The sequence below is a fragment of the Onychostruthus taczanowskii genome, unplaced genomic scaffold (genome assembly GCF_017590055.1).
Source record: "Onychostruthus taczanowskii isolate IOZ18803 unplaced genomic scaffold, ASM1759005v1 scaffold6, whole genome shotgun sequence".
NCBI classification, from domain to species: domain Eukaryota; kingdom Metazoa; phylum Chordata; class Aves; order Passeriformes; family Passeridae; genus Onychostruthus; species Onychostruthus taczanowskii.
The window spans coordinates 10,460,731-10,481,378 of NW_024503679.1; the positions used below are offsets into that span (position 1 = coordinate 10,460,731).

Sequence of the window (20,648 nt, forward strand, 5' to 3'; positions counted from 1 at the left end):
TTTCTAAATCCAAGAGGGAAGGTGTCAACTCACAATTGTCCTTTGAGGTCAAAAGATAGCACAAAGTATCTATAAACTGATGATCCAGTCAGAGTACATTAAATAAATATCTGCCTATTAGTTCAGCTCCAAGAACCTGAAGGCAAAATAGCTTTTCCTTGATAAACAACAAAGAGCCAATGTTTTCTTGGCCAAGTCATCCTTGATTTGGGGATGAACCTCCAAATATCACTCTTTAGAAGTGATACTTTAGAAGTGATACTCTTAAAGAACTATTATTGTTGCACACCAGAAGAAAGCCCATTACAGTGCACATGCCCCATCAGCAGTGATTTATATGCACTGCCACATTTTTTCTTTAATTTTCATTTCAAATTAAATTTCCTCTTCTGCATGGCCCAGGTTGACATTCCTGGTCAGCCCCAGCTGCTCCCCAGGATGACTTTAAACACCCTCACAGCCCACATCAGCAAAACTACCTGGCAGAGCTTTTGAGCAGCAATGGGACAGCCTGGAAAAGCAGCAGCATGGGCTCACCCTGCTGTCACCACATGGCGCCAGCAGCCTCATCAGGTTCTTCACTTTGAGGACCAAGCAAATATTTAACAAGTTCCCCTTGCACTACACCACAGTTCATTATCCGGTCTCCCGAGCTCCTCCAGTCAGTAATATCCTCTAATTGATGTGATTTGGCACTGGGCCATGGAGTTAAATTGATTTGTAGGCCAGCAGGAGACAGCAGATGCCCTTTACACTTGAGGAAAGTGGCACGTGGCAGTGTTTACTGGCTGCTGCAGGGGAATGCTGTGGCACGAGACGACTTTCGGGGTGCAGGAGGGGGCTTGGCCTGCTTGGTGTCCTCTGTCACAGCCCCTGGTGAGTGACGGGGTGTGACTGCCACCAGGGAGTGGCTGGGGGTCACTCCAGTGATGAAATTCCCCCTCCCTCCTTGACGCAGGGGATGCTGGTGCACAGGCTGAGGGAGAAACAGGGAATTCCCTTCTCTAAACCAGGGCAGGAGGAACAAGGGTGATCTTTTGACCATGACCTGCTGAAGGGTGCCCCAACAGAGCCTCCCATCCCTGGGCTGGAACCAGTCTGGGGCAGGAGGAGCAGGGACATCCTGCCTGTTGCCTTCAGCAGTGTTGATTATCACATTTCCAAACTGCTTTGTTGCAAATTATTTTAGGGCAAGTCATGTAACTCTTGCTCAGGAAGGTTTTAACAACCATGTGCAACTCGCCTTCGGGATTTCACCTCCAGCATATTAACACTGTGGAAGAAGGAAGTCAGCATGGAATCCCAGCTCTTATCATCAGCCTAGTACTCTGAATATTTAAGCTTACTTGAAAGCCTCTTTTCATAATTATGAAAAAAACATTAATATGGTAGAAGAGTTAAGAATCTCATTTTCCATTTCAATCATCTTATTCATATTCTGAGAATTTTAGGCTAGCACTGAAATCCTTTTCTTATCACGCCAGAGAGCCACATTCACCTTTAAGATATTTATTGATAATTAAAAATAGTAAGATTACAATCACTCATATAAAAATAATAAATCTGAATAAAGCAGGATGACTGGTAGAGGTGGGAGGAGGGTTCCTCCTTGGATGCCACATTACTCCAGGCCTCATGGATTGGACAGGGCTGGAAGGATTTTTCCTGAGCACTGGCCAAATCCCACACGGAAGCCGTTGCCCTGGCAGTAACCTAGGGACAGAAAACAACACACAGCTTGTTCTGTAAGGACAGCAGGATTTTGCCAGGAATAAAAGTAAATAAAAGCATAAAGAGACTAAAACCAAGTGAAAACATCTCAGATATGCAATGAGGGGCAGAATAAAAGAACACCTGAGCTCTGAAGAGCTCAAGTAGCCTAGGAATATGAGGAAAAAAAAAAGCACAAACTGTTAAACACAGCAATATTCAAGTTCAGTGAATTGATCAAAGAACAAATAAGATGTGCCAGCAATATTTCTGTTTTCAAACCTAACCTGCAGCACCATCAATCTACCTGGCAAACTGATTCACTGCCTGGCCCAGCCCTGCAATTAATCAAATAAATCTGGATTCTCTTTCTGCAGCATCAGGACTGCTCTTGGGATGCTCTGATGCTGACAGCCAGAAAGGCAGTCATGAAACCCCCTCCAGCAGCAGGACCTACCCTTGCAGAAGCTGTTTCTCTTGCTAAAGTCAAGTACTTTAGTTCCATGAGAAATTCAGCACCTGACTCCAAGTTCTCATTAGTGCTGTGTTATATAAGAGGGGTGGGAGCTCTGCTGGCTGAGCTCACGGGGCTGTGACAGTGTCTCTGACCAGGGACAGCTCTGGGGACAGCTCTGTGTCTCCCTGCTCCTGAGTGATGGAGGAGATGATGTTGGGACAGGGATGCTGCAGCTCCTCCTGCTGCCACGTGTGGCATTCACATTCTCTGAAAAATCTCTTTGCCCAGGATTTTTCTCCTGGGAACCTGAGGAGCCTCAGAGAAAAGGAAAACACTTCTTATCATATTTGCTTCTTCTGTGTTGTGCTCACATGTGGCATGTGTTTGGAGATTGCTCACCCACAGGTGATTGTTTAATTGGGTTCTGCTGTGGGTTGTTTTCACTCATTGGCCAATCAGGGCCAAGCTGTGTTGGGACTTTCCAGAGTCACCAGTTTTCTTTACTATCTTTTTAGCATTCTGTAAGTATCCATTCTGTATTCCTTAGTATAGTATATGAAGTTTTCTTTAATATAATATAGTATCATAAAATAATAAATTAGCCTTCTGAGAACACGGAGTCAGATTCATCATTCCTCCCTGCCAGGAGGAGGGAGGGAAATACAAATAAAATAGCCATGGGCCAGCCAAGCTGCTCCACAGGCAGCAGCCACCAGCAAAGCTGGGGGCAAAGCAGGGGAGAGGACACAGCCAGGACCTTCTGGCCCCTCCGAGGGGTCTGTTCTGGGAAGAGCAGCTGAGGAGACCTGCTGTAGCCTGCTGCTGCAGCAGCTGACCAAAGGAGGGACAAGTGGCATATGCTGCTTTTTAAGGACTATTTCACAGTTAGAGATGGATTCTCCTGATGGAATCATCACCTGCATATGATAAAAACCAGCTGCCTTCAAGAAGGAGCTCAACAGAACAGAGCCTAATTCCCACCCTTAGCACAGACCATGGAAAACTCCCCTGAGGAAGAGGAAGGGCGCACTCAGGCTGCAGGGCAGCCAAAGTGACTGCAGCACAGAGAGAGACCCTGCCAGCCCTAACCCAGTTCAGCTCTCACAGCCAGGCTGAAATTAAGTTTTCCAAGGACAGTGGTGTCTCTGAGTGCTTGTGTAAAGCCACAGACACCATCCTGCTATCTGCCAGGTAATCCTCATCCTTAAGCAGCCGTGGAAAAAGGCACTGTAAGGCTCAGCTCAGCTTCCATTTGCCTCATTAGGCTTCATTGCCAGCTTTCCTTTGAGCAGCAGCTGATTATTTCAGTCCAGTTTGGTTATCCCTGCTGTCAGGCACAATTTAGAGCAGCACCAAGGAGCAGCACACTGAACAAAGCCAGCCCTGTGCTGCCAGCAGCCCTGGCCCGAGCTCTGTGTGTGCCAAGGAGCTGCTGAGGGGTTTTTGCAGGCAGCTGCCAGCAAAAACCAGCAGGAGCCCTTCCCCTGCCATGCTCCCTTCCTGAGACACTTCCTGGGAGAAATACATTTCTCTCACTTTCAGAGACTTAACACTCGTGTGTTAAGTCTCTGAAATAGGTCCCATGTGGGGAGTAAGAATACAAAGTTGAACCAGAAAAGCAGAAATGATGTGTTGAGCACTTGGCAAGAGCTAATGGCTGTGCCTTGGGAGAGGACGGAATAGCACCAGCCCTGCCCCAGGGGTGCCTTAAGGCCCTGGACCTGCCACACATCACTAAATAAATAAATAAATAAGTAGGGGCAGCTCCCAGAGAGCCCTAGCAGCCCCTGGCTCTTTGCAATGCCCTGGTGCCACAGCCACAAAGTGTGCCCGTGTGAAATGGCCCAGCAGATCAATTGCCATGGCACTGCCCCACTGTCTCCCCAGCTTAGCAGCAATGCCATCTTTAAACATTAAAGACAGTCAGGATTCTAAGCATTTAATGAATTAACATAGCTTGTCCTGGGCAGGAAGAGCATGGCTCATGGGCTGGTCACCTTTGTCCCCAGGCTGGCTCCCTGTGCCAGCAGCTCCCAAACTGTGAGGTGCTCCTTGCCAAAAGGGATATGGGTGTGCAGCTCCAGCATCCCTCACTGCTCCCTGATGCAGGGCTCCTGGCACAGTTTCTGGAGGGAGGCTGGGGACTCTGGAGGGCAGTGTGGCACTTTGGATTGCTGGAGGAGTGTCCCTGCACATATGGGGAGCCTGTAGAGAGCAGCCTCAGGTGGCTCCAGGCTTCAGCCACTGGGCTGCTGGAGGATGTCAGAGGCACTGGGGACTCCTCAGGGTCATCACCTATGGCTCTCTCTAGTGCATCTCAGCCTCCAGCTGTCTCAGCATTTCCTCTGTCAAACTGGCAGCAGCTCACAGAAACACGATTTTATTTTCAAGGCTATTGGATGGGCTGCCAGGCAGGAGGCACTGGAATTGCCAGGGGACTGGAATACATACATTCCTTTTTTTTTTTTTTTTTTTTTTTTTTTTTTTTTTTTTTTTCTTGAAAAATTGAAGGGTTCTCCTCAAATCTATTGTGCTTGGGGCTGACAACACCGGATACCCAATCATTCTTGGCTCTCTCTAGTGCATCTCAGCCTCCAGCTGTCTCAGCATTTCCTCTGTCAAACTGGCAGCAGCTCACAGAAACACGATTTTATTTTTTTCAAGGCTATTGGATGGGCTGCTAGGCAGGAGGCACTGGAATTGCCAGGGGACTGGAATACATACATTCCTTTTTTTTTTTTTTTTTTTTTTTTTTTTTTTTTTTTTTTCAGAGAAAAACAGTTTATAATTTTAAACTGTTTTGTCAAAAATCCTAGGAGTCCAGGTTGGGCTGAGCAGGCCCAGGTACACATATTAATATCACACCATGAGGCAGCTGCCCAGGTGTTTGTCACTCACATTCTCTCTGCCCTCAGTCACACCTGGGAAGTCTTTCCCCACTGCTTGAGCCATGTGTTCCTGTGCAGATATCTCTGATCACATCTCAGGATGGAGCTGCTCAGAGCCAGGTGTGGCACTGGCTGGGTCTCAGCTGGTGACACACAACATCCCACAGGACATTCCCTAAAATCCCAGTAGGTCACACAGCAAAGACACTGAAGGCTTGAAACAAAAGTTTCTCATGGCTGTTTGTGCCAAATATTTGCCACCCCAAAGATGAGAGGAGAGGAAAAAATAGATTTGTTTTGCTCTAGGCTTTGGGTCAAAAAGAAGTAGGAGTGGGATGTAGATCACAAAGAACTGTAGTAGATTTTAATTCATAAAATCCTTAGATTATCAAGATGAAAACTAAAACCATGCCTCAGCATGATCCAGGTCTCAAGCAGAGCCCTTTCCAGAGGGATCAGCTGCTCTAGAAGGCTCCATGGTTTCCCACATACTTGATTTGCAACACACTTCACTGAATATGCCTAGGTTGCAAACAAAATATTATTTGAAAAATAGCATTTTTTAGCATTTTCCAAGTTCTGCTCCACATGCAAACTTGCACTGTGGTGGAAACAATTAATTGCTCCTAGTCCTGGGGTATTTTTACCCATAAAGGCAAACCTACCTCCATCATCTTCTTGGTGCTCACACAGTGGCATAGCAGGAGCATTAAGGACTTAGAAAAGCAAATAATCCATTCTAGAAAGGATTGATGGCAGGGAAATTTCCATCCACTGCTTGAGCCTCCTCACAGGTAGATGGAAGCAGCTGTGCTTGCATGGCAGGTGTGTACAGAAGAGCCCAGCTCCACACCAGGGGCTCGTGCTGCTGGGATCAGCCTATGGAAATGTGTCCTTGCTGCACTGTAAGAGCAGCTATCCAGCCATTACCTGTCAAAATTACTTCATCTCCATCCTGCAGGAATTTACGAGACTGCCCACTGCCAAGAGGGATTTCTTTTGTTCCGTTCCAGGACAGCTCCAGCATGGAGCCAAAGCTCTCTGGCTCCTGCAGCAAGAGTTCATAAACAAATAAACAATTTTTTAGTATCTCTCCTGCTGTTCAGCTTCTTGCTGCTGGGAGCAGACACACAAGTATGTTACCTCTACAGAGCAGAGTTTTGCTGTTGATTTCATTAATTGATACATTTGGTCCTTCTCCTGACTTTGCATTTTAATTTCTTGCTGGCTATTAGCAGTAATGCTTACAGCTGTTGTTATCTGGTGTATTTAACATAGCGTTCAACCTGTTAAAGCAGTTTGGGTCTGCCACAGCAAGAATGGAAACAAGTGGAGGAGACTTCTACAAATCCATTGCTTTTATGCAATCACGTTTCAGATTTTTAATTACATTTTGTTCTTCAGAAGAGCAAAGCTGCTGTTTGTGAGTCTTTAATGTCTTCTGCAGTACAACAGTCTGAAGATTCAAAAAGCACCTCAGAAATGCTCAAAAGTGAAGTACATGCATCCCAGCTTGCAAACACCTTACCTGAGGCTGTCTTTGAGACAGCATGTACAGGATTTTTGTGTTTGGTGGTTCAGAAAGTGAGGGTTGCCCATATGTTGCAGCCACTGTCCAAATGGCAGCTCAAGGGGGGGTAACAGCTTGTGCAGCTGGCTCCAGCTTCATTGGACAAACTAAAAGTTATACCCAGGCACCTTTTACATTATTTTCACAAATAAAAAGCTGCATTTCACAGAGGGTAAATGGATTGTGAGGATGCTTCCACACAGAAGCTAATTTGCATCTATTGTAAAATCATTCTTAGGGAAAGAAGCACAGGAGAGATCAAAAACCCAAAACTCAACAACACAAAAAAACCAGCCAAGCAAAAACCCAACCCAAACCAAACCACTTCTCAGTGTGAGCTTGGGGCCACCAAAGCAGCACCCCAGCGTGCCTGGGAAGGAGCTGCAGATGTTTTGTGGTGCTCAGATCAGGAAGGGCTTAGCCCCAAGCCCTGCTCTGCTGGTTCTGAGCTGCTGACCAGTGATTTCATTGTTTCAACACTTACAGGTCCACTGATGGTGCCAGAGGCCAGGAGGTCTCCAGGCCTGAGGTTGCAGCCATTGATGGAATGGTGAGCCAGCTGCTGTTTCATGGTCCAGTACATGTGCTGGAGGAAGGAGGAAGAGGGGCTAAAGCAAGGAAGCAATGAAGGACAAATTCTCTGGTGGCCATTAGGCTGTGCAGAATGGAGTCATGGGGGCTGGCCTATGGCATTCATAAAACCCACACTTTAACATGCAATTTAGTCCCTTAAAACTTCTCTTATTTCAGCTGGATTTCATTTTTCTTCTTCTTTCTCTCTAAGACCAGTACTGCTGACCCAAGCTCCATGATTACACCCAGTATTTTAACAGTTCTTATTTCAGCTGGATTTCATTTAAAATCTCTTCTTCCTCTCTAAGACCAGTACTGCTGACCCAAGCTCCATGATTACACCCAGTATTTTAACAGCCTTGTTGAAAAATCTACTTATTACTGATTTGCTGACTACTGATTTACTGATTAAGGTAATTACTATGCCAAGAGCCAAATGTGGATATGGAATGGATTGAGAACTGCTGCAGCTGGCACATAGATCTCCTGGCTTCAATCAGTGGAGGCAGAGCCACCACACTGCCCACAGAGGGGATGGGGCAGACCCAGGCTGGCAGCAGTGACTGCAGCTAAATTAGAGCTGTGGCTGCAGAGCTGTACTGCAAGAGACAATTCCCTCTGCCTGCAGTCCTCTGTTCTCCCTGAAAAATGGGCACAGGGCTAAGGATGCTCTGAGCACCCCAAGGTGAGCAGCAGGGAGAGCTGTCCCCTTCATCAAGCATCCAGGTGTTCCCACCTCACAGGGGGATCCATCACCATCTTCATTTCATCTTTCAAAAATGAAATGTTCCTCATTTTTTAAAAAAATTCTGGACTGCTCAGGGAAGTGGTGGGTTCACCACCCCTGGAAGTGCTCACAAGGTGTGTGGATATGAGGGACATGGTTTAGTTGAGGGCTTGGCATTTGGACTTGATGATCTTTGAAGTCTTTTCTAACCTTAGTGCCTCTGTGATCCTGTTCTATGAGTCTAATGCAAAAAGCAGTGTTTGAAATTGCCTGGGCTGGAGCTGATGGCATCAGCAAGATTGCAAATAAACAAAAGATCCTGGAGCCTTACCTTGAAATTGGATCTGCATATAGTAGTTGGTGTGCTCATTCCTTCTCCTGCAGAAAATAAAGGATAAAAAAGAGAAAAGCAATTTGTTTGTGTTGGATGAATGATGCTGGAGTCTTTTTATTTTACAGATGGATGGAGACTTCTTTTATCACTGTAATCCCTAGTGAAAAAACAGTAACAACATTTTCTATTGCCATGAAGACTGGGATTTCATGGAAAACAAGTGTGGGGATTGCACTGGGGCACCATCAAGCTGCCCCTGGTCAGCAGGGCCTAAGCTGGGGGCTGAGCTGGGTTAACATCTGGATCCCACACAAATCTGCTCATTCCATGCCCTGATGACCCCTGCCTATGCAAGGAGACCCTCGGGGACCCTCCTCAAGGGGAGCTGGCCAGCTGGGAGCACTCCCTGCTTGGCACATTGCTCCAGCAGCGAGCCGAGCAGTTCTGCCCCTTTCTCTGGGCAAAGCAGGAAAAGAGGGAGCCCAGAGCCAAGTGCCTGGAGGTTGTGGTGGTGCCACGAAATTTGATTGGCAATTGCAGCTTTGTAACCCACTCAGCTTTGCCATACCTTTAATGGCAACAAAGAGCTTGATGTCAAAAGTGTAGGGCTCTTTATCCTGAAGGTAGGGCAGCGGCTTAGGATCCTAAAAGCACATAAAAGACATCACAGTCCAAACCAAAAGGAATTTAAAAGTCCACAAGACATTCCAGTGAGTATTGGTGTACCCAGCCTGTGTTGCACAGCCCATGCATTCCACCATTCTTACAGCTCAGGTTATCACTTTTCTTGGTCTCATGCACACACTTTTAAAGATCTTTCTGAACAGACCAAATATCAGTGTAATCCAATTCCTTTTTCTGCACCAGGTTTGCAAAAGCCATGCCCATCATTTCAGCGTGGATGTTAATCCAGCACAGAGTGCCAGCACACTTTGCTCTGTGCCTGCACAGAGAAGATGGTGAGGTCTCTGCAAGGCTCTCTGATCTTTTCCAGTTTTAACCACCTGCACAATGCAGACAACTGGAAATGCCTGAACAAAGTGTTCTGGCTTGACTCCACCCTCTCTCCACCACTTACTGGATGCTAAGTGCTACCAAGGACCCAGAAGAAGCTCTGATTAGTTTATTTTCCAGGTGTTTTAAAGATGATTTTTCTGCCCCCCTCAAGCAGGATGACAGCACAACCTGTGCCAGGGCAAGTGACATCAATGAGCACTTGGACTCAGAGGGCCCTTCATCTGCTCAGAAGCAGAATCCCAGCTGTGGATCCCATGGAGACAATCCTTGGCATGGAGGCAGCTCAGTGATTTCTGCTGAAGGCGCCTTCCAGCTCTGCTGACATTTTTCTAGCACTGCTTTTTCTTTATTTCAACTTTTTCTCTTGCTGACCTGGACAGGGTTTGGCAACACAAATGGCATGAGAGCTTCCATGGTGACAACCCAGGGAGAGATGGTTGTGCCAAGGCTTTTGCTCAGGAAAGGACCCAGAGGAACATATTCCCACTTCTGGATGTCACGGGCTGGGAAGAGAACATTCAAAGCACTGCAGGTGAACATATCCTAGGAATTGCACATCCATCAGACCCACGGAAGAGTAATATGAATTGAAATTGCTACTACCCCCAGCCTTTTCTAGCTGTTGTGCCCAAATCCTAATTTAAATCCATCCGTTTTCAACCCAGTGTTCTTAGATCAGCTAGATTAGGATGATAAATCAGCAATAGGTAAAACAAACCAGATCATCCCCATATAACCAGTATTTTTACCCCCACTTTAATTTTTTATAGTTTCTATTTATAATTTATTATATATAATTTATAATATATAAATTATAAAAATAAATGTATAATAATCATTTTAGTCCCAGCTAATGGTCTTTGCCAGCCATAGGGAGAATTTCAACAAGGTAAGTCTGTGCAGAGACTGAGGGATTTGTGATTGCCAAATCCTTTTCCCGACACTGAAATCAATCACCATCCTTGGTATCACCATTCTTAGGACTCCTCCATCCCTGCCCAGAAGAAACTAGACCGAAATTAGCTCTTCCATAAGTAAATAAATCTTCATTAGGCAGCAATTTCTGGTTCTACTAATTGATCAAAGATGGATTGATACAGGCAACACTTCATTTTCATCCCTTTCAGTGTACCAGTGGGTTCAGTGATCAGTTCTGCTGTTAGAATATGTAATTTCTGCCTCTCTGGGGTTTCCCGTGGTGCTGTACCCCCCTCTCCAGGCAGGATCCCACAGCAGCGCTCACCGCTCCAGTCGTTCATCAGCACCATCCCAAAGATGTGCTCCTGGGCCCTGCTGATGGGAATGGGCTCCCCAAACTTGTTTCCAGGACCTACAAAGAATGCCTGAAATCAAAAAGGAACGTGATGATCATGTTTTTGAAGCTAAAAGTCTTTGCAGCACAGAGAGTTATGGTCAGCAGCAATAAAGGCTGAACAGGATGAGTTTTGCACCATTTCCCACACACATTTGGACAAAACCCATGGCCTGCTCCCCTCTTCCCCCCCTCCACGAAGCTGGCAGGCTTGAATTACTTAAGAGCTCTGTGTTGCTAAGAGACAGGCATTAAACAAGGGCACCATGTTGTCAAAATGCAGGAGGAAAAAATGGTCCCTCCTAATTAGGTCCGGATGCAGAACAGGTTTGCCCACTGAAGGGACTGATTGCTGCAGTGAACAGGAAGGAGTGTAAAGACATCCAAGGGAACACTGAAGGTGGCTGGAGCCTGATGAGACAGTGGGGAAGAACAGGTGGAGAAATGTGCCCACTAAGTAAAGTAGGCCATGAACTGGGTGCCTGCACTCATTCCCTCAGGTATCCACAGCCTGCACATGCAGAGGATTTTATAGGAAAACTCAGCTGTCTCTTTCTGTCTACAATATGGAAGTTTTCCTTCTGTTCTACTGTTTTCCACTGCAGCCAGCAGTAGAATTCAGGCTGGAAAGCAGAGCTGTGGCAGCACCACGGGAACCCCACTTTGTGGCACTGCATCTCCCCTTACAGCACTGATTGGCAAAGAACCCAGCATTAAAGAGTTTCACTGCATTTTTAGAACCATTTCCATCAATATTACACTTCTTCCAGTACTTTTTTTTAAAGGGAAAAGACTGGGAATAAAACACACAAAAATTATATCAGCTATTAAAATTATATAAATCTTAATAGAATCCTATGAAACCCTCCCTTCTGGACCACACCAAGTCACAGCATGATGTGACTTCCCACCATGTTTTTTTACAACACCCACAGCACAGGTTTTAGCTTTCCAGGCAGGAGAACCAAGAGTTTGAATCCCACTGCCAAGAACTCGGGGCTTCCTCTGCTCCAGCACAAGGTGCAGACAGCCTGGACTTCCCAACCCCCAGCATCCATTGATGGATCCTGGCTGCAGTGCAGAGGTAACTGCTGACCAGGAAAGTGGCTGTGGTGGCTGTGAAGAAGAATTCTGCTGCCTGACTGGTGCTCAGCTTTGGCCAGGTGAGCTTTTTCCAGCCTGAGAGCTGTATGAGCAAACCTCCCAGTGAGCTAAGGCACCCTGCTCCACATCCAAAGCAAAGGTTTGTTCCACAGAAATCCTTACTGCCTGCAGCACAGACAGCTCAGAGGAGAACACAGGAGTGGACCTTATGGGACATTCAGTTTAGAAGAAGTTAAACCCACCCTTTCTTCCCTGTTTCTTTTTTAATTTTCCAAGTCATACGGAGAAAAAACCTCTCACCATTTCTAACTCGATATCCAGACGTTTACAAGCACCAAACACTGGGGGCTTATCTGTGGGTAGAAGCAAGAATATATTACAACAGGGAGGCAGCTAGGGAAATAGAAGTAATGGCCAAAAGAAACAGCAGCTGTGCTGCTTGGCATGGAACAGAAAATGGAATTAAACCAGGCCTTTCTCTTGCCCTGACCCCCGGCTGGGCTTCAGGCAAGGCAACCCAGACCCTTCCACTCCACTACTCCATGATGTGGAGCAAAATCAAAGAATGAAAGAAATAAGAATTTGGATTAAAATCCTGGCAGAACTCACCATTGTCAGGTTTCATCTGTCCCACAGGTCTCCGGATGGGCGTCCCAGACACCACAACAGACGATGCCCGGCCGTGGTAGCCCACAGGTAAGTGCAGCCTCGAGAAAGAGCACCACAGTGCCCGGGTTAGCTGGGTGCCAGAGCAGCTTTTTGGGGTGGAAGCACCACGGGAGTGGGAGGTACAAGGAGCAGGAGCTCTGTATGCATGGGCACAGACCTCAGCACTGTATTCTGATATGAGGATGGAAGTGAAATAGAATATAATAACAAAGCCGTGTTGCAGTCTTAATGCACTGCTGTGCCACTGCTCCAATTAATTCCTTGGATCTTAAATTCTGCTTTCTTTTCACTTAGCAAAACCTAATTTTTTAGGTATATTTGTTTTTAAACTGGGGGGCTGCACAGAAACTGGTGTGGCCACTGCAATGAAGGGCGGTGCAGATTCAGCTGAGGCTGGGGACATGTGGAATTTGGTTCTGGTATTGAACTCTGGACAACACTGATTCTCATCTGCTATGAACTGAAAACAGTGTGATCCTGAAAAACTACTCAGACCTTTAAAACATCGTGTATATGTACGGATAAGCCTGCAAAATACTGCTGCACTAGAGAACAATCCAACAGTCCACCCACCAGTTCGGCATCAGAGCGTTCTCCTTCCCCCTGAACATGATCCCAACGTTTGTGGCATGCTGGCGTGAAGAATAGAAGTCAGTGTAGTCTCCTGCACGAGGAAAGAATCCATAAACCAGGGATCAGTGGCAGCACAGTCCCTCATCTGCGGGGGCTGCAGCACGTCATCCGCAGAGAAGGAGACAGCAAAGGGCTCGGGGATGTCAGTAACAGCACCAAGGGGTGATTAGCAGTGATTAGCAGTTCACCTATAAATTATGCAGATAAAAATGTGTTTTGTTTTTTTGGTTTTTTTTTTTTTTTTAGTCTCCAGTAGAGAAGAGGAGGGAACACGCAGGACACAAAGCAGCAGCCCCCTTTCCAGAGAAGCAATTCCCGCTGCTTTTCTCCAGCCGGCGGTACCGGCACGGGAATTCGGGATACTCAGGACATCTGCTGCCCTCTGCTGCCATCCCTGCAAACAGCTCCCACCCTCCCGAGCCACGGGAAAACGGAGGAATGAGGGGAAATACACGGTCTGGGAGGGTGTATTTGCATTATGCTGGTTAGTGAGCTCAGTAATTATCCTGCAGCTCCAGGAGCATCCAGCAGTAAGTTATCCCCTACAGTTCCAGCCTCCCAGAGGAGGACCCAGCCACCCAGGAGAAGCAGGAACCACACACAGGACAGAGCTGTGGAATCCTAAATGCCTCGTATCTGTGTGATCCAGCTCAGTGACACCAGGGCAGTCCATTCCCAGTAGCCATGGGAGCCAGGAGCCAGCAATTTTCTGACGGGACGTGTTCAACCTGAAACTATTTTCAGGAAGGTATCACACCTATGGGAACTCCTCATGGTTCCTCTGGGAGAGACTAGAGTTTGTCACAAGCCAGGGCTGTGCTCCCAGGAAGGCAAAAGCCAGCTCAGAACAGAGCTTGGATAGAAAATGGGCATGTTCACATCCCGGTTGCAGTGCAGGTCATGCCCTCAAGTGACTTTGATAAGGTTGGTTTGAGTCCAAACACAAACTCCTGCCAAAACCAGGAAATGCTTATGTATCTATATGAATATAGGAATCCCAAAGCAGTCCTCACGGGAGTGGAGGCAAAATCTGGGATGCAGAGTAATGGTCTGGGAGTGGAAATTCATACTTGTTCATGAGGCTACGCTGGAATATCTGCCTTGGAAACTTCGCAACATCTGAAACATTTTCTGATGGCAAAAGGGGAAATTGTTGGAAACTGAACAAGTGTTTCTTTCCTGGCTCTAGTCACAAAGGCCTGTGGTGATGCCAAGCTGATGACAGGAGTTATGTACCACCAGACACCCCTGATTTAGTGGAAATTGCAAACAGGAGTGCTCTGGCTGCTATTGAGCTTCCCCAGGCTTTTATTCTTGTGCCACAGACAGCACCTACCTTTCATTATGTACAATAATCTACTTCTGGCTGCTGCAAAGCCCATTCCCTGTCACAGCTATGATGTGTCTGTCTGAGCCAGCTGGAAATGAAGGAGCTGCTCCGTGTGGGAGCAAAGGGCAGGGCTGAGGAGCCCCTGGCTGCCCCACACTCACCAATGTGGGCAGGCAGGTGCATCGTCGCAGCAGCTTGAGGTACAAATGCTCTGAAATGAAAAATGATGCCTTCAGATCTCAGAAAACTTGCAGCTCCCACCCATAAGAAGCATGGAAGAGGCTGACTTGCTCCCCCAGCTTCTCCTTTAATTTAGTTTGCAAAGCACAGCAGAAAAAAAAAAAAAAAAAAAAAAAAAAAAAGCCTGGCAGAAAAGCTGGTGACTGCACAGGCTGCTGTTTCTGGGATGGACACAGAAAAGCAGCAGCTGTCAGGGTGTGATGTGAGTGGGGAGGGGGCAGCCCTGGGCTGGCTGGATTCCCGAGGGGCACAGAGAAATCCCAGAGCCCGTGCCCAGGACAGCACTGCCTCTGCTGAGTGGGATGATGAGTTCACAGCACATGGCTCCTGGAGGGTCTGATTCCAGCTGCTGGCCCTGTTTGTGGCAAGCAGCAGTTCAACCCTGTCCTGCTCAGGAGAGCCTAAATCCTCCCCATCCCCCTGGCAGGACAGGGAGGAAGAACTGCTGCTCACTGCCAGGCACTTGTGGTGCCTGAAGCATCACTCCAGAGGTGTGGGGTTAGTGGGCACCTCTGTTTTCCATCAGCATAGAGCAGAGCACAGTCCTCCCCTCCTGCCCCTACACAGCCCCAAAGCTGAAGCCAATTTGTGACCACATGCTCAGTTTGAGCAAAGTCCAGTGGTTACTGAGGACAATCTGGGGGGTGTTCCCTTCCTGCTCCAGGTGTGGCAGGCAGGGAGGAGGCCCCGGGGCAGGCGGGAGAGGTGGAGACCCTTGAACTGTGCGTCCATGGAAGGCCATGGTGGAGGAGGGTGCCCAGAGGAGCAGCCCAGCCCCACAGAGAGGCAGCAGGTCTGGACACACCCAGGGCAGAGCTGGCTGTTTCCAGGTGGAGGGTGACACCCTGGATCTGCGGGCAGTCACAAGGTTAATCAGAGATTAATCTTTAGGCAATTAAGAGAAGGAAGCAGTCGATGTGCACAAACCCCAGTTAATTCCCACGTAGGAGGCAGGTGGCCACGTCAGGCTGTTGGTTTTGGTCTCCTGTCACTCAGGTGACACAGGACACAGCTCCCTGTGCCCGCAGCCACTCTCTGCTCCCTCACCTTCTCCGCAGCTCTGTGTTGTCCCTCAGGGTGGGCTCTCCAGCTGACAGCAGCTTCTGGAGGAAAGCCCTGGCCTCGGTCCACGCTGGCCAGCCCAGCCCCATGAAGGCGTTCAGCGTGGGCTGACAGTGACACACAGGTGCAGGGACAAAGAAAAGACCACATTTTGCTTATCCTTCACTGCAGGAAGATGTCCCACACTCCCACCCCGGTGTTGGATGCCTGTCCCAGGGGTTATGTGGCCGTGGCTGCCCAGAGCACCCATCCCCCTGCCCATGGCTGCCCATCCCCATCACACCCCACAAGTCCTCTGCAGCAGGACCTGCTGCATGTCGGCATCACCCCATCCTTCACACCACTGCAGGCCCTGCTGGCTTTGATATCTCAGCCAGCTGTAGACAGAGGTTGTTTATATTTACCTTTATCCTTTACACAACCTCCCTGTCATTAATAACCCACCCATGGAGTGTTGAGGGCACAGGCAGGAGTGAATTAATATTTAGGCTTTGTGTCAGACACCTGCATTGCCAAAGGATGATGACACTTTCCTGGAAAATGACCTTTGGACCCCTGATGCCCCTGCTGTCCTTGCTTTCACACCTGTGATGGTTTTTGCTCTACCAGAACCTGCCTGACAACATATTTCCAGTTCATGTTCTTTATCTCACCACAAGTTGCTAAAGTGCCTCATGGAATACTTTTTAAATGTTTGTGGAAATTAGAACAGACTCTGATAAATACCTGGTCAAAGACGTGCTGGTGTTTGGCAAGAGCTGGTCCATTGAAAAGATGTTTAGTGACACTGAGATCCAAAATCTGGTCTCCAATGGCTACCCCAAGCCTGTGCCGAGGCTGCAAAGCAGCAAGAGGAGGGGGAAGAGAAGAAGAATTTATGCTTTTACCCAAAAATACCCCAAAGAGGGCACAGGGGAAGACAGAGAGTTTAACCAATCCAGCACCAAGAGCTGGTACCACAGCAATGGACCTTCAAGAGCCAGTCTGAGGCTGGCTGCTGGAAAATGTTAAGCCCTATAGGCAGAGCATCACTTCAGACTCCCTGCAGACCTTGGGGGGGTGGAAAGAGCCTCATCCCCATCCTTTGGGGAAAGGACAGCACAACAAGCACCCTCTTTCCCCCAGAAAGAGGCTGACTTGCTCATTAACACCCCTCATTAATGACATGCATTGCAGAATAAGCCCATCCATCTGCAATATGCTGTGAAGAGGGAAAACACTACTGCTCCTTGTACCAGTGGGGAACAGAAGCATAGGGAGGCCTTGGGCAGGGTGAATTACATCCCTGTGGGTATGCCACTGGAGAAACAGTCATTTCTGCACCCCAGCTCCTCCCCAGAGGACTGAGGGACTCCCCTGGTGGTGCCAGGAGGCACACCATGCCCAGGCACATGATTTCTGTGCCTCGTTGGACGAGGCTGCCCTACACCACCCATCCTCACAGCACACCAGGAGCTCAGGACCCGCACACCGAGCCCAGCCTGGATCCCTGCTGCAGGAACAGCATCCCACACACGGGGAGATGGGACAGATGCAGCCTAGGAGACAAAGCTCCTGTTCATGCCCCGGGCGCGTGCGGAGCCAGCGGCGACGGCGGGGCAGCAGCACCGACAGACCCACGGCAGCTGCACGGGGCAAAAACACACCACAGCCTCCATCATTGTGTCTTCAGGCAAAGACAGGCCAACTATTACAGCCACTCTGAAAAGCAGCTCACCAAAATAACCATCTTCAAAGATCCACGCTATTAAAACTATTTTTCAACCTTTAATTTCCAAGCAAGATTCCAAATGTGGTAGTAGGCATTTATTCAGCAAATATTCCTGCAGGAAAAAACTAAAGGTCATGTCAGGTTAATTTGTAACTGGGATAGTCAGGAATGACACCAATTGTTTTAGCCTGAAATCATTAAAATATTCAGCTACCACCAGAACATTATTCTCCTAACGAATTTCTGAAAGTCTTGCCTGTCATTTCACAGGGTTTGAGTGAAAATGTCTTTTTCAGAGAACAGTTACTGAGGAAGACAGAAAAATAATCCAAACTTGCTAGATAACAGCATGCACACCATCTCATTTTAACACACCATCTCATTTTATCTTCAGAAAATACCATATCAGAAAACACAATGTTCTGGTTTATTTTTTTTAAACCTACATGGATAACCAGCAGAAACCAGAAGACAATAATGAAGTTTCCATAAGCAGTGACAAATAAATTCTCCACTTTTTCCTTCTGAGAAGCAGCTCTTGGCTTGCTTCCCTTTCTCCAGGAGCTCCATCCTGTCAGGCACTCAGAGGTGTGAGGTTCAGCCTTGCTGGGCTCAGTTCTCAAGAAAATTGGGAATTGAGAGCTTGCTAGAAAGGTTGAGTCACGTTTTCTTATGTGATCATCATAAAACAGAAGGCCTGGAGCTGGCTCAGCTGGCAGGCTTCGGGCCCAGCTTCAAACATGACACATTTGCACACACTTAATACAGCACTGCATAAACATACACCCAATAGAACAACAGGTCAGCTGCAAAAACAGGTGAAACACACATTTGGTGTCCTGGTTTAATGCTTTGGCAGCCACCAACAAAACTCCCCAAGAGCAGTAGTTACTGGGGCTTTTTAAAGGTGATGGTGTGATTACAGTTACAAAGAAAATGAAAGACTACATTAAAAATAAAAAAGTTGATTGTGAAACGTGGCTGTGCCTCTACGCAGGGAGTGGAAGGGTCAAATGTCACAGAAATTACCAAAACCACACAAGAAGTACTGTACATATTAGCCAAAGTATTTCTCATCAGTATTAACACTTCTGATTTCTTTTGTGCAGTTTCAAAGCTGCAATCACAATAATCACACTAAGGAAACAGACAATGTGTCAGCTACAGCTTTGCCACCAGGTCAGGAAGCCCATGAGTGTCTCAGGCTGGGAAGTCTCCTTTATCCCACATTGCTAGGAAATTCTGCTCTCTCACAGCCTTGGAAGTATTACAACACCCCAAGAACAAAGTTTGCTGTTACTCACCTCCTCCTTCGTGGAGAAAACCCCATAGGGGAGGTTTTGGAGAGGAAAATCGGAGTCCTTGTCTACCTGGATGAAGGACATGCTGAGCCCTGAGCAGCCCCTGCCTGCACACAGCTCCCACCTCCCAGGTGCTTTGTGCCTTCCTCGGAGGAAGATCCTCTCCAGGTGCTGTAACCCAGAGCAGAGGGGCATCAAATCCCACCCTCTGCCCTCAGGCACAAACCAATCCCTGCTCCGTGGCCATCCCACCCCCTGCCTGGCCCTGGCAGTGGTTAATCAGTGCCAGAGGTTGGCCTGAGTCAGCAGCTGTGAATTGTTCCCAGCCAGGCAGTCACCCTGCTGAAAGGGGATCTTCTCCTCACAGGTACCTCTCCTGGAGGTGTTTCGATGTGCAGATGTGGCACTGAATTTAGGGGTGGACTTGATGTTCTTGGAGGTCTTTTCCAACCTTAACACTTCCATGATTTTACAAACACATGAAACCGAGGCCTTCCTGTAACAGGTAACTCGCTGGGGGTGAAGGATTCAGCAGCTCTGAGAGCAGAGGTAACAGCCCTGGTTTCACTTTGGAGGGGTCACCTGTGTGCCCTGGTGAAGTGATCATGTCCACACTGACTCTCCCACCACAAGCTCAGCAGCCCTTGGGAAGTTGCACAACTCACACATGAAACTGCACCTTTTGTGGTTTTCAGTTTTGCAATGCTGCTGCACCTTGTCAAGTTCTTCCATTTTCTCCAGATAGTTCCACCACCTTAAAACCACAGACATGTGCAGCCAGCCATAAAGAACAGGGAGCCTGGTGCTTCTGCTCCCAATCCCAGCATTCTCCTACCTGCAGCAGAAAATTCACTCATTGTCAGTAGAAGCCAGTGAGGGAACATCCTCAAAATTAGAACTAAATAGCAAAGGCCATATCTTTCTAATGAAAAAAAGGAAGATACTTGTGATTGCCAAGTCAAAGAACTGGTTTGCTGCTCAACATTTTTTTTTTTTGGCAGAGGAGTCATTAGAAGAAATGCAGCAAATGGAACAGTTAGAGATTCAGTGCAAGATGATATAACAGCTGCTCACTCGTGAAGACACACGCTCACAAGGTGCTGCTTGAAAAGGGGTCTTATTTAAACATGACAATGCCTAGCTTGTGGAAGATTTCCTGTAAAATTTCCCCAGACTGTTGGAAATGTTTTAAACATAGTGAAGAGGTTTTGTGGACAGATTATGGGATGTGGGCTATAGAACCTGCTTATTCCAAAACTGAAACAAAACCACATTGAAAACCTGTTCCAATACAGAGTCCAACATGAGCAGACAGACTCAAGCATTTTGTAGTGCTGTGAATGAGCTGGTGTTAATTAAAATGTTAATCTGCTAACCTCAAGCTGATGACACAAAATACAGATTGAAGTGCAGATCAACCACCAGGGTAACACAGGGCCATTACCAAAGCAAACAAACATGACACAATTCTCAGGTGTCACAGAAAGGTGGACATCCAGTCTAAATGTAAGATTATACAAGAGACAGGAAGTATGTGAATGCTTTTCTTGTACCTTTCCTTCTTTCAGGCACCAGAACACACAACCACACAAGGTTTCCCCCCACCTTGTGAACTCTATGGTGTGTTCTCTCTGCTTGGCCCAGAAGCAGAGATGAAAGGTGAAAGGCAGATTGGTCAGGAGGGCACACAGGAGAGAGAAAAGGAAAAGAGAGAGACCAGAAACAGGGAAGAACTCAAAGTGAGAAGGATTAGAGAATAGGGAAGTAGCAGCAAAGAGGAAAGCAAACAGAAACATCCACCAAAGGTGACACTGCTGCTCTTCCATGCCCTGTGCTGTGTAAGAGGAAGTTTAGCAAATGCTTTGAGGAAATACAGGCTCTCTGACCCATGATAAGGCAGACCATTATTGAAACTTGCCAGTAAGTTATTTATTCCTTCCTTCCTTTACTATAAACTCCATGTGCTTTGTAGATTGTGGTTAGGCCATTTCTGCAAGCACAAGCTACTTC

The 20,648-nt window shown here is 47.4% G+C and overlaps 1 protein-coding gene across 1 annotated transcript; it reads right to left on the minus strand.

Moving 5' to 3' along the window:
* Nucleotides 1–1,592: 1,592 nt before the first annotated feature.
* On the minus strand, nucleotides 1,593–18,771 carry FAH (fumarylacetoacetate hydrolase). The gene is made up of 14 exons (XM_041418759.1): nucleotides 18,642–18,771; nucleotides 16,353–16,463; nucleotides 15,612–15,733; nucleotides 14,486–14,535; nucleotides 12,935–13,025; nucleotides 12,302–12,399; nucleotides 11,993–12,045; nucleotides 10,520–10,619; nucleotides 9,649–9,779; nucleotides 8,828–8,903; nucleotides 8,257–8,303; nucleotides 7,110–7,211; nucleotides 5,986–6,103; nucleotides 1,593–1,713 (listed from the first exon to the last, which is right to left on the minus strand). The coding sequence occupies exons 1-14, from the start codon at nucleotides 18,720–18,722 to the stop codon at nucleotides 1,634–1,636; spliced, it is 1,260 nt and encodes a 419-aa protein (XP_041274693.1). The 5' UTR covers nucleotides 18,723–18,771; the 3' UTR covers nucleotides 1,593–1,633.
* Nucleotides 18,772–20,648: the final 1,877 nt, after the last annotated feature.